The following is a 12,866-nucleotide window of genomic DNA, read 5'->3' on the forward strand; positions in this document are numbered from 1 at the left end:
TTTTTCAGGGGGTTTGGGGGGTTAAAAAAAAAAAAAAAAAAAAGCTGGCATGGTAAGCTCAGTAGTTATTCTTGATCAGTGTTTTGACATAAAATATCACTTCAATTTAAAAATAAAATGACATTTTGAATTAAAAAAAAAAAATCATTTCCATGCTTCTGAGGGGGAAATTGAAAACGTTATGTAGAGCTGATGTTTTACTGCAGGAGAGAGAAAAGTAGGTTTCAGGTTTCCCCATCGTTTCCTAACAGGGAAAGCATTTGGGCCCAAAAGTACAACTTTCCGGGGCTAAATATTGCCTATGCTCAGAAAACGTGAATCTGCATGGCTGCAGAATGGAGTGCGGCGTCTCTTCTAGGTTGCTGCTGGTAGAGTGAAGGTTTCGTGTTAATTGAAGCTCATCAGACCTAACTCTGTTGCTTGAGTTGTTACAGTTATGTGTTAGTGTCTTAAATGCCCGTATCTTGGCTGAATCTCTTAAACTTCTCTCCGTGAATGGGCATCTGTTGATCCCAGAGCTGGTATCTAGACATGTGAATATGGGCCTGGATTTCTAACATAGGTAAGCCAAGTTGGAAGGGGAAAATGAGTGAGCCTGCTTTGAAAACTTACTGACTGATAATATACCTTATTCCTCAAAAGTAGTATTTTTATTCTAGCAAAATTAGCCAGGTTTACCAGGAAAAAAGAAACCAACAGTGATTTGCTTTTCTCGGTCTCGTAGTTGTTCTTTCTTCGGTCACACAACTGTATTGCAGAATGTTAAATATCATAGTTGCAGCTGTTTTTTGTGAACAGGTGCACGAAAACAATTGGGAGTCCATGCAAAGCTTGGCTTTAGTTAGCAGACGGTTCAATCTTTCAGTCATTTTTCACCTCTTTGGAGACTTGCCAGTCCTTCGCCCAGCTGAGAGCCATGGGGCACCTCGCCAGGGCTCAGCACCACACCCCAACATTCATAAAATGGTGCATAGGGGGCTTTCTGCTTTGTGGTATGTAGGTCAGCTTAAGCTGTGGATGTTGCAGCTTTGATATTGACCATTAATTTCATTTACAACCGAGTGCTATGTGATAGGAGGGGAACCTGGGGGAAGAGGAGTGCTCTTGTTATAAATGCAAACGGTGGGAGGGGTCTGTCACCTTTTTCTTGTCTTTTGGGTTTGCTTGTGCAATGTGCTTTTCCCATGGGACTGTGGCACTTGAATTACTTTCTTCCGTTGCATAGTTACTGTGTAATAAACACCTCTAGGAAGGGGTTAAAAACAAATGGTGACACAGGCAAATATTTAAAAAAAAAAAAAGTAGGTGTGGCACATAATGATTATTTAGCAATGGCTACCGTGTAACATTTAACTAGGAAACCTGAGCTGACACTAACAATCTGGCGGGGCAGTCTGCTCGCCGTTTAGTAGTTGAGTAATCTGTGAAGTACTGTAAGAATTTCATTTGTGGTTCAGTATGTTCTAATGGAAATAGAGATGACAATAGCCTCTCTGCCTTCAGTGTCTGTAATGTGAACAGCTATCTTAGTGTAACTCCTAATGTTCAGAATTAATGAGTCAGTCCCTTCCAGACTTGGGAGAGTATTTAGAAAACCACTGGATCTTTGAAAAGTAAAATAGGGAAGACTTCTTACTTGCCTCCTTATTTCTGAACCTGCAGATTACCCTTGAAATATGCCTTCAGTGTTTTCTCCCTGAAAACAAGGACTGCAGACTACCTGGGGGTAGGAAAAGGAAACTGAGTTCTTACATTGACTTCATCAGCCTGACCCTGCCGTTGTCTAAAGCACCTTTGTATTGAAGCAGAGTACTGAGAAATGTGTTATGTGCTGTGTTCTGCCTCATCATCTCTGACAGTTTTGCTTCTTTTAGACTGTTTGCTCATGCTGGTGTACAAGGATAAATCTGAACGAGCAAAAGGGCATAAGGAGAGGAGCAGCATGACCTTAGAAGACATCTGTGGCTTGGATCCTGGGCTCTCCTATGAGGGCTTGAATCACACGCTTGCAATCATCTGTCTCTCTCAAGTTGTGATGCTGGGATTTGAGAACAAGGAAACAATGTATGCGTGGGATGTACGAATCCGCTACAGTTTGGGGGAAGGTAACCTTTGTTTTCTCACTTTTTTTTTTTTTTTTTTTCCAGGGAGGAAAAAAAGCAAAGAAAAGCATAGCTAAAATGCAAATAACAAAGTACAGTTAAGGAAGAGACTGTCGCTCATTTGAGAGCGAAGAGACTGGTCTTCCCCTTGCATCTTAAATCAGGTGTCCCTTATGGTAGGCTTTGATTACAGTACTGATGGCTAACTGTGAGAGCTCTTAATTTGGTTCTTAATTTTGGCACTGAAAGTGTGTAGCTTTGAAGCAAAGTGATCAGACTTCTACAGTTTACTTGAGGATTTTGACAACAGGATTCAGAGGGAGCCTGAGTTAAGAGAAGCAGAGTCCAGAGTAGAACTTGGCTAATTCAGTCCCAGTTTTCTGAGCTGCCTACTAAATGTCACATCGGTAATGCTTATTGCTGCTAGTGTCCCCTTTCAGGAAGAGACATCTTGCAATAAGGAGCGTCATCAGACACAGTCTTTCCAGCTAACTTCGCTCTTATACATCCTTTTATTATATCTTCTTGGTTAGCAGCTCTAAAATGTACAGTGGTGAATAAGGAGTGATAATACTGGTAATCCATAGTATCTGTCTTATGTTTGTTTAGTCATAACTAGGGAAGGAGGGTAGGTGTGTGGGAGACACACATTAGCCATCTTAATCATTTGTTACATATGCTTTGCCATCTGTTGCATTTTTGGACTCGTTCCTTTGCAGTACATACATTGTAAGATTCCCAGGCCATCTTTCTGTAATAAAATATAGAAGTATCAGAGGAGAGTTGTATGGATATACCACTTGGAGCTATCAAGCTACGAAGCCTTGCATCAGGGGAAAGGTTAGAGGGGGTTTCTGAACAATACAGGCATGAGTAGCTGGAGTAGTTTGTACACTTTGATGTAGCTGTATTGTGTTCTGGTTCTACTTATTCACTAGATTTGGGATCTCTGTACAGCACAGACTTGTCTAAAACCTGAAGGTCTGGTTTTCACGATCTTGCACTGGTGCAGTGCTGGGATGGAGAGAGTATTTAATCTCAATCTGGGTGTGAGGGTTATGGTTGTGAAAGGAAGAAATGCAGAAGCAGCAAAGAGTTTTTTAAAAGAAATATATGAGTGACTAGGAACAGAGCCTATTGTATGAAGATGTATGCAACCATGGAGTAAAGATGGAGCAGGAGAGAGTGTATGTGGAGGTGAAGAAATGAAGGAAGAGAACAATTATAATTGGGTGAACTGGCAATAGTTTATAGAATGCTAATTGCAGAAAAGCTCAAGGGAAGGAGGACAGACCAGAGTACAGAAAATTTGTTCAGGATTTTATCTTTCAGTGCAGGTTCAGTTAGGACAAAGAAGCCAAGTTAAAGTTAATCTACTTTGACTAGACAGAAAAGAGTGGAGACTTACATGAAGAGAGGATGGAGACTGGTGTGTTTTCTTTAAGCGTAGTAAGGATGCCTTTGTGTGCCTTGGAAGTAAGGTGGCTGGATGATAAAAATAGACTAAGGACAGATGACCTCAGAGTCTGGGAAGGAGGGGGGAAAAAAAAAGTGAAAGGACTTGAAGCTGTTCTTGAATGAGGACTGCAGAATAGAGGTGTTTGCACTGAAGTTCCCAGCATTTTCCCTCTGTTTTTAGCAGATGAGTTGGATGTGATTTCTGGAATGAAAGAACCAGGGTTAGAGAAAACAGTGGAATTAAGTGAGTTGAAGTATAATTCTGGTGTGAGAAGAGTGCTTGAGCCCACAGCTCATTTCTGAGGAAGTTAGCATACTGCAGGTCAGTGAATAGCTGTGAAGAGGAAAAGATTAGCTGAAGGAAATGAGGAACATAAATAGCACATTTTGTTCATGAGTGTATTCAGCTATGTATCTTATTGATTTATTTTTTTCTGAGCAGAAGTAGATGGCCTGGGAGGCATTTGGAAAAAAAAATTACAATTTACCAAGAAAGCAGAATATGGCAAAAGCTTCACGTCCAGATGTTTTTCACTCCATGTTGTATTTGTTCAAATTTGGATATGCTGGGGTATTTTAACACTGGTCTAGAATCTGAGCTGCAGCTCTTTGTTTTCAGCAGCTGTTGTAACTTGCAACTGATTGTGTGAAGAGTGTAGAGGGGTTTCTTGAACAACAGGGCCACAAAGTATTATGGGAATATGTGGACAATCCAGGGTTTGTAAACAGCGTGTCCTTGGTGCACTGAAACAACCAAGAAGCTATAAGACAAAAATGTACTGACCGCAAGTAGAAACTAAGATAGCTGTGTGCTTTATTTTATACACCCAATCACTACTTGAGAATAAGCACGTGGACAGTAAAGCTTAAACCAATGAGGAGTATTACAGGTGCCATCACTGTCTGAGGAGAAGCACGTGGACAGTGTGTTAAGACCAATGAAATTATTGCTTGTGCCACGTGAACCCTGCTTATACTATAAGTATACCCGTACTCGGGAATAAAGGTGGAAGCATTCACCCTACACCTATGGAGACCGTGTCTGCATTCTGGGCTTCCCTAAGCAACTTTTAAGCAACAGACGAGTGTGCTCCATTCCTCATTTATGAGGCAGAAAGAACCCTGATGCTTTTGCTCCCATGGTTTAATTGCCAGCAAAGTACTGGGCAGAGAGGTCCAAATGTTATTAAAGATTGCTTACTGAACATTATTCATCAAGATTGTTTTGGTATCCTTTTCATAGTTTACGTTTAAGCAGGTTGTGTAACAACTGCATGCCCAAAAGGGGATACCGTATCACTATTGATTTGCTTCCTAGCAGTACTACTGGCAAAGCTGTAAGTAGAGCTGTGGTTAGTTAGAACTATCTCTGTCTCCTTGCACATTTCACTTGAATGACTTTGTGGCTAATTCTGCTGGAGCCTTAGGGAACTTACCAAATACATGTCATAGATGAGGAGTTGACTTACAGCTAAGATGGTAACTACGAATATAGCAAGTATTTCGATGAGAAGCAAGACTCGGACCTAGCTGAAATTCATGATGCTTGAAGGAGCCATAGGCAAGAAACAGGGAAGAGTGGCTGTAAGAAGTGAGACTACCTGGAAGTTACCCTGTAGATTTCATAGGCAGGTAGCTCTTTGTATGTTCTTTAATGGACAACCAGGAGCTAAATCTGTTTGCTTCTTGATAAATGCTCCACTGAAAACCTCTGACTGGAAATGTAACAGTCCTGATGCTTCTCTGTGCAAAGACAGATTTTTTTTTTTTTTTCTTTTTTTTTTGTGTAATCACAAGATGAAAGAAACTAGAGTAGTAGTGGAGGTCCAACACAGTTGTTTGAAAATTAGGTGCTTGCTCACTTAAATTGTTCCCTTTGAAACACTGAAATTTGAGCCCTTGAAGTGCTCCCAATAACTTATTATTCAGAATGCAACAGCTCTGGAGGAGAAGATGGGAGTCCAGCCTAGAACAGCTGCTACTTTAGGCAAGGACCCTTGCAATATAGGGGATACTAGAGTTGGGATTTGAACCTGAGTTTTGTAAACTTGTATGAGACAGGTGTTTCCTTTTTTTTTCTTTTTTTTTTTTTTTCCCCTTTTCTGAAGTTCAGGCTGTGAAATATGAAGAATTAACTGACATCTAAGAGTGTTTATTACCTATGAATGACTTAATTTCCTAGTCATTTTAAATGTCTGGGCATCTACCATTGCCAACTCCCAAAAGATTCACAAGGGTGGGAAAATGAAATTTTCCCCATTTTACTGCTAGGGAAGGAGTGAAGCAGTTTATTAAAGGTTGAAAATGAGTCAGTGACAGAGCTCTGGTTAGAACTTGCCTACTTCTTCGAGCCTTGGCTTTTAGTCTCTTGGGCACTGTGTTACGTGTGTGTGTGTGCATGCATGTAAGAAGGGAGGGGCGCAGGCTGTTTGGAGGAGGAGACAGAAAGAAACCCATGCAAGGATGGAAGAGGTAACTGAAGTGTGGGCTGGATAACTGACTAATTTGACATAGGGAGTAGCCCAGAAGACTTAGGATAAATTAGTGTATCGTTACAACTTAATAATTTATAGCATTAAGCCAAGTTATGTTTTTTCCAATCCTAGAGTAATGAGCTTATAGTTACTCACGTGGGGCTGTCTGGACTCTACTTAGAATCTTTATGCTAGAGCCTCGTGGTGTGGGCAGGGGTTGGTCCATGTACCACGGCTGAACAGGATGACTTATGTAAGATAAGTCATGGTACCTTCTATTTTCTGTAGTAATTTTTTTTTTCTTCCTTATCTGATAGTTCATAGATTTCAAGTCTTTGTAGCACCTGGCACTAAACTAGAGACTGGGCCTGCTACCCTGCATTTCTGCAATGACATTCTCGTCCTTGTAAAAGACCTTCCTCCTAGTGTCATGGGGCAATGGAAGCTCTCAGATCTGCGTCGGTATGGAGCTGTCCCAAATGGATTCATCTTTGAAGGGGGTACCAGGTGCGGCTTCTGTAAGTACCAAATGGAACCTGTCTTCTAAAAGTTGTCTGAAACATTTTGTAGAAATGTAATGCAAGTCTCATTCGAAGTGGAGTTTGCAGAAGCAGCTGTGCTGCTTTGTCATACAGGCAGCCTCACATCAGGGGATCTGTTCTGCTGAGTAGATTTCTTCAGGCTTCAACCCTGGTGTTCAGTAAAAATGTGACTATGTGGAGTCCTGACTGAACATTGCCCTGTGGCTCTCCAGAAGATGTTTAGTCAACTGTTGCTATTGGACACAGCAAAAATAAGGTAATGAGATTTTATGGCTTGTGTTGTGCAAGAGTTCAGGTAAAATGGTTTAGTGTTCAGATTATTAAATTATAATTAATTATTTTGTTGTTTGCAGAGGGGGAATGATATGGAGCTTTGAGGTTACAGGCAGCATCAAGGCTCTCATTGTGTAAATGATAACATATAAATCTTGCAGAGGACTCCTAGCTCCTAAAAGTTAGGAACTTCTGTCTGTTCCTTTACCTGTTAGTAGCTTTGTCACTTTATGGGACTGTGAGATTTGTGGGGTCAAAATGAAAGCATGCAAACAAGCTGAAGCTAGTTCCTATAGCCTAGTAGCTAAGATACCCCTTTAGATGGGGAAAAATCTTGTTCCAATGTCCAGTTTAGGACTTCTTACATTCTCACTTCAGGTAAAATGCAAAGCTCCTGTTGAAGAGTTGGAAAGGAAAGATAATTAATACACTGGTATAATATCATATACATCATTAGAAAACAAGGTTTTAACTTCAAAAGCAGAGTTTAAAGCCATGCTGAATTGATGATCTGTGAGTGCAAGCGGGTATGTAGATCGCCAGTTTGGATGTGAAGTTGTTTGACTTGCATACTGAAATGTGAAAATAATGGATTTCTTCAATTACCAAACTGAAAAAAATAGAAGGTTTCAGAGTTGATCCAAATCCAAAGACGTTCTTCCTTGGGACTTATTTCAAGTCTTTGTAGCACCTGGCACTAAACTAGAGACTGGGCCTGCTACCCTGCATTTCTGCAATGACATTCTCGTCCTTGTAAAAGACCTTCCTCCTAGTGTCATGGGGCAATGGAAGCTCTCAGATCTGCGTCGGTATGGAGCTGTCCCAAATGGATTCATCTTTGAAGGGGGTACCAGGTGCGGCTTCTGTAAGTACCAAATGGAACCTGTCTTCTAAAAGTTGTCTGAAACATTTTGTAGAAATGTAATGCAAGTCTCATTCGAAGTGGAGTTTGCAGAAGCAGCTGTGCTGCTTTGTCATACAGGCAGCCTCACATCAGGGGATCTGTTCTACTGAGTAGATTTCTTCAGGCTTCAACCCTGGTGTTCAGTAAAAATGTGACTATGTGGAGTCCTGACTGAACATTGCCCTGTGGCTCTCCAGAAGATGTTTAGTCAACTGTTGCTATTGGACACAGCAAAAATAAGGTAATGAGATTTTATGGCTTGTGTTGTGCAAGAGTTCAGGTAAAATGGTTTAGTGTTCAGATTATTAAATTATAATTAATTATTTTGTTGTTTGCAGAGGGGGAATGATATGGAGCTTTGAGGTTACAGGCAGCATCAAGGCTCTCATTGTGTAAATGATAACATATAAATCTTGCAGAGGACTCCTAGCTCCTAAAAGTTAGGAACTTCTGTCTGTTCCTTTACCTGTTAGTAGCTTTGTCACTTTATGGGACTGTGAGATTTGTGGGGTCAAAATGAAAGCATGCAAGCAAGCTGAAGCTAGTTCCTATAGCCTAGTAGCTAAGATACCCCTTTAGATGGGGAAAAATCTTGTTCCAATGTCCAGTTTAGGACTTCTTACATTCTCACTTCAGGTAAAATGCAAAGCTCCTGTTGAAGAGTTGGAAAGGAAAGATAATTAATACACTGGTATAATATCATATACATCATTAGAAAACAAGGTTTTAACTTCAAAAGCAGAGTTTAAAGCCATGCTGAATTGATGATCTGTGAGTGCAAGCGGGTATGTAGATCGCCAGTTTGGATGTGAAGTTGTTTGACTTGCATACTGAAATGTGAAAATAATGGATTTCTTCAATTACCAAACTGAAAAAAATAGAAGGTTTCAGAGTTGATCCAAATCCAAAGACATTCTTCCTTGGGACTTTTGGCAAAATTTGGGGAGGAAAGGAAAATAAATTATTTTGACTGTTTTACTCTAGTGAGGGGGTTTTGATTTGTCAATTGATAAGTACAGAGCTGAGTTACAAAGAGGGTAAGTATGTATTCAACTATTATATCTTAATTCCTGATTTAAGATATTTGTTTTCAATGTGGAAGACTCTGGTTCAAATCTTTCCCTGCCTAATTCAGAGGTTGGGTTTAAAGAATAATTTCCACCTTCTGAAGGAATGGGTTATAGGTATAACCTGTGAGGGAACAAATCTGTTTCCTTTCAAGGTTACTGTGTTTCAGTTAAAAACTGGTATGGGAACTGCGCCACAAGTGTCTTGTTGCCTAGTGGTGTGGTTTAGACTGTGAGATAGATAACTGGTCCTAGAATATAAGGGGGAGTCAGCACAGTCACCTTTTCCCCTTCTCTTGTAGATAGTGCAATTGATCCAGGCTGAACTTGAATCTGCAGCTTGGTACAGGTCTGCCAACACCTGCAGTTTTGGTTTGGACAGTTTTTTTTCCATGCAGAATAAAGCAGTTGTTCATTCCTGTCTCTGCATGCAAGTACCGCTCTAAATGCAAGCTGGACTTCTAATAAATGTGTGCACTGCTATGCTGACATAATTTGGGTCCGCTTTTTGAATATTAGCTGAAAACAGAAACTTAATTTTGAACTAAGCACTTCGGAATGCTTACAGGGAGAAAATTTCCCAAATTTGAACCACAGTGTGCTTTTGCTCTTTTAAAAAGCTACTTCTCTTTCTGGAAAGCTTGTGTAGAGTACTAGTTTTTGAACTAATGAAATCTGAAATAATTGAACTATGCAAAACTGATATTTCAAAAAAATATAGGAAGCTGAAATAGAAATGCTAAGCAATCTTTAACATTAGCAATGATTAGGTAGGTAGATTACACAGATTATATAAACTATCAATGTAGTTTCTCTAATGGACAATATAAGCCTTAACTATTTGAGTAATTGGTAGCCCTGAGACTCTCTAGGGAAGCAGAGCCTCTGTAATTTTTATTGAGTAAGAGGTGCGGCAGCACTGTGATATGTTGGATTTGGTTCTTTCCTTTGAATCTTAATGCAGGTGCCTCAAAGGAAGAAGACAGTAATTTCTTACTAATAAGGGCTTCAAATAATGGCTTGATTTTTGAAGTATATAGTTGATTGCAAATGGAGTACCTGTGAATTCCAAGCATGTGTTTTATGCAGGCTTTCATTAGGATATGGAAGGAGACAAAATATTATTCTGAGGGCTATTCAAATGTGGAAATGACTAGCAGAAAATAATGATGGATGCCAGGACTTATGTTCCCTTTTTTAAAAAAAAAAACAAACCGAAAAAACCCCAAACAACCCCCCCGATTTTTTTCTTTCATGCTTTTTCCAGAAGGACTGTTCAGCACTGACTGACAAAGCATTTGCAACATACATTGTCTGAAGAGTCCATTTCTTAGCTATACTGCAGTTTTGAGAGGCACATTGTGATATGGTATAAAGAACAGACCTTTAGGACTCCTTAGTAGATGTGATTTTTATGATAATATTGATGAATGGATATGACTTCAGTTCTAGCTTTCATTCTTGAAAGCATAAAAATAAGGGGTATTTGCAGATCAAAATGGAATGTGCTGACTTATTTATCACCCATTCTGCGTGGAAGGATCTTTTAGTGCCTGCCCGAACCAAACAATTTAGAAAATGTTTGGTTCACTACTAGAACTGATTACTTCGCCTACTTATTTGTGCTGATTATCTTCACAGAATCATAGAATCATTTAGGTTGGAAAATACCTTTAAGATCATTGAGTCCAACTGGTAACCTAACTCCACCAAGTCCAAAACTAAACCATGTCCCTAAGTGCCACATCTACACTTTTAAATACTACCAGGGATGGTGACTCCACCACTTCCCTGGGCAGCCCCTTGACAACCCTTTCAGTGGAGAAATTTTTTCCTAATATCCAATCTAACTTCCCCTGGTGCAACTTGAGGCCTTTTCCTTGTGTTCTATAACTTTTTACTAGGGAAAAGAGGCTGACACCGGCCTTGCTACCACCTTCTTTCAGGTAGTTGTAGACAACTTGCAACCAGCCAGTAAATTTCTGCTGTGGTTGTTACTGTTATAGTCAAACTACTTCAGTGTGTAACATAGCTGGCAAGGAGGTGTACAGGATGAGGCTGGATTTCTAAACACAGTGCTGTCAGGAATGATGGATGAATGAAGAAGTGTCTCTAATGTTGTGTACAAGACGTTGTTCCCTGGAAAGATTCCCCAAGGATGTAGGGACCACTGATGTTACTCTAGTAATCCGTGTGGCCTTACAAGCTCTGCAGATGAGCAAAGAAGAAGGTCTGCAGGAGGTAAGTAGCAAGAAATTTGATAGCTGACCCAGTCTCCTTCCTGCTGGATTCTTCTCTGCTTGAAGGCATCTCCACTATGGCTTTCTAGGAAGCCCTGTAGAGCTTTGCTTTGAGGCATGCAATACATGCTCCTCAGTTGTATGGCTTGCCTAAATCTTGTGTTCATCCATTTAATATTTGCTGTTAGAGGATTGCCTGATCTGAATATAGCATCTCCACAGGCACTCTTTTGAGGTCACCTAACTTCCAAGTATGCAGCAACAAGGCACTTAAGATATAAGTATAAAGAATGAAGGTATATTTCAGTAGGATCTAGCCAACATAGTCCTGAATTACTGTGTGAAACCTCTGTTCTCTTCATTCAGTTTTGTAATGAAATGGATCTATATTATTGACTAGGTTCTGTTATGATCTGTATTTATGCTTGGAATGCAATATTTTAGATAATTAGTATATCACCCTACAGTTCTATGTATTGCTCCTGTTATGTTCAAGATGTGTATTTCCCCAAATAACATCAAACCAGTAAGTAATATGAACTGGTTTTATGTGATACAAAAAAATGTTCAGTAGCCTGTATGATGAATGTAGACTGCCTCAGTTTGTGCACTACGGTTTCATTACAGTATTTAGGGAATAACAGTTTCAGTCTTTTTATTCTTAATTGGGTTTTATAGTAAATGCTAACACATGTTATAACATCACTAATATACTAGGAACTTTCATTTACTGTTAATTGATTTGAAAGAAAATGTTATGCTTTAATACATTGAATAACATCAGTTCACACTAATGCTCTGATTTTGAAAGCTAGCAAGTAAATGAACAAAAATCTGTCAATTTCTGCTTCGTTGTTTGGTAGTACAAACAAATGCTGTGATTTATTTTGAAAGATTAATGGTGCTTTAGTACAGAGAATTTGCCATAGTAGTTGTGTTATTAAAGTGTTGATGAGACACTGCTCTCACTGGATGAGATCTGGTTATGCAGCAGCGTCATAGAATGCTAATGAATAAGTTTCTACAATATAGAAAGAAGCTAATTTTTTTTTAGAATGAGATCGGAAAGAAACTTCTAGTTTGGATGTCACACATGCCTAAATACCACAGAATGCTTGAGGTTGAGAGGGACTTCTGGAGGTTACCTTGTCCAACTCTCCTGCTCAAAGCAGGGTCAGCTAGAGCAGTTTGCCCAGGGTTGTAACCAGTCAGGTTTTTAATATCTCCAAGAATGGGCACTCCACAACCTCTGTAAGCAACTTCTTCCCATGTTCTGGTGTATCAGCTGCTCCTCCCAGTTTTGTATCTTCTGCAAATGTGCTGAGGGTGCACTCTGTCCCATCAACCAGGTGATTAATGAAGACGTCAAACAGCATTAGCCCCAACGTTGACCCCTTGCATACACCTGTAATGATTGGCCTCCAGGTGGACTTTGTGCTGCTGATCATAACCCTTGCAGCCTGGCAGTTCAGGCAGTTTTCAGTTCACTTATCTAATCTGTACTTGATTGGTTTGTCAATGAATGTTGTTATAGGAGATGGTGCTGAGATCCTTGCTAAAGTCAAAGCAAATGATACCTACTACTTCATCCACCAAACTAGTCATTTTATCAAAGACTGTCTGATTGGTTAGGCATTATTTCCCTTCTCTAAATCCATACTGACTACTCCCAGTCAGCACCTTGGAAGTGGCTTCTAGGATTATTTGCGCTACCACCTTCCCTGGTCTGTGGTTCCCTGAATCTTCCTTCTTGTCCTTCTTGAAAACAGAAGTCATGTCTGCTTTTTTTCCTCCACCCTGGCACCA

At 39.9% G+C, this 12,866-nt stretch overlaps 1 protein-coding gene across 1 annotated transcript in view; it reads left to right on the forward strand.

Moving 5' to 3' along the window:
* Positions 1 to 478: 478 nt before the first annotated feature.
* Positions 479 to 12,866, forward strand: part of DOK7 (docking protein 7) — a gene marked incomplete at its 5' end in the record, with an annotated part of 65,405 nt that continues 53,017 nt past the window's right edge. The window contains 3 exon segments of the mRNA XM_035898672.1: positions 479 to 521; positions 1,875 to 2,105; positions 6,352 to 6,552. Coding sequence (XP_035754565.1) covers positions 479 to 521; positions 1,875 to 2,105; positions 6,352 to 6,552 — 475 coding nt within the window.

Source organism: Egretta garzetta, unplaced genomic scaffold (genome assembly GCF_000687185.1).
Source record: "Egretta garzetta isolate BGI_Z169 unplaced genomic scaffold, ASM68718v1 scaffold107, whole genome shotgun sequence".
Taxonomy (NCBI): Eukaryota; Metazoa; Chordata; class Aves; order Pelecaniformes; family Ardeidae; genus Egretta; species Egretta garzetta.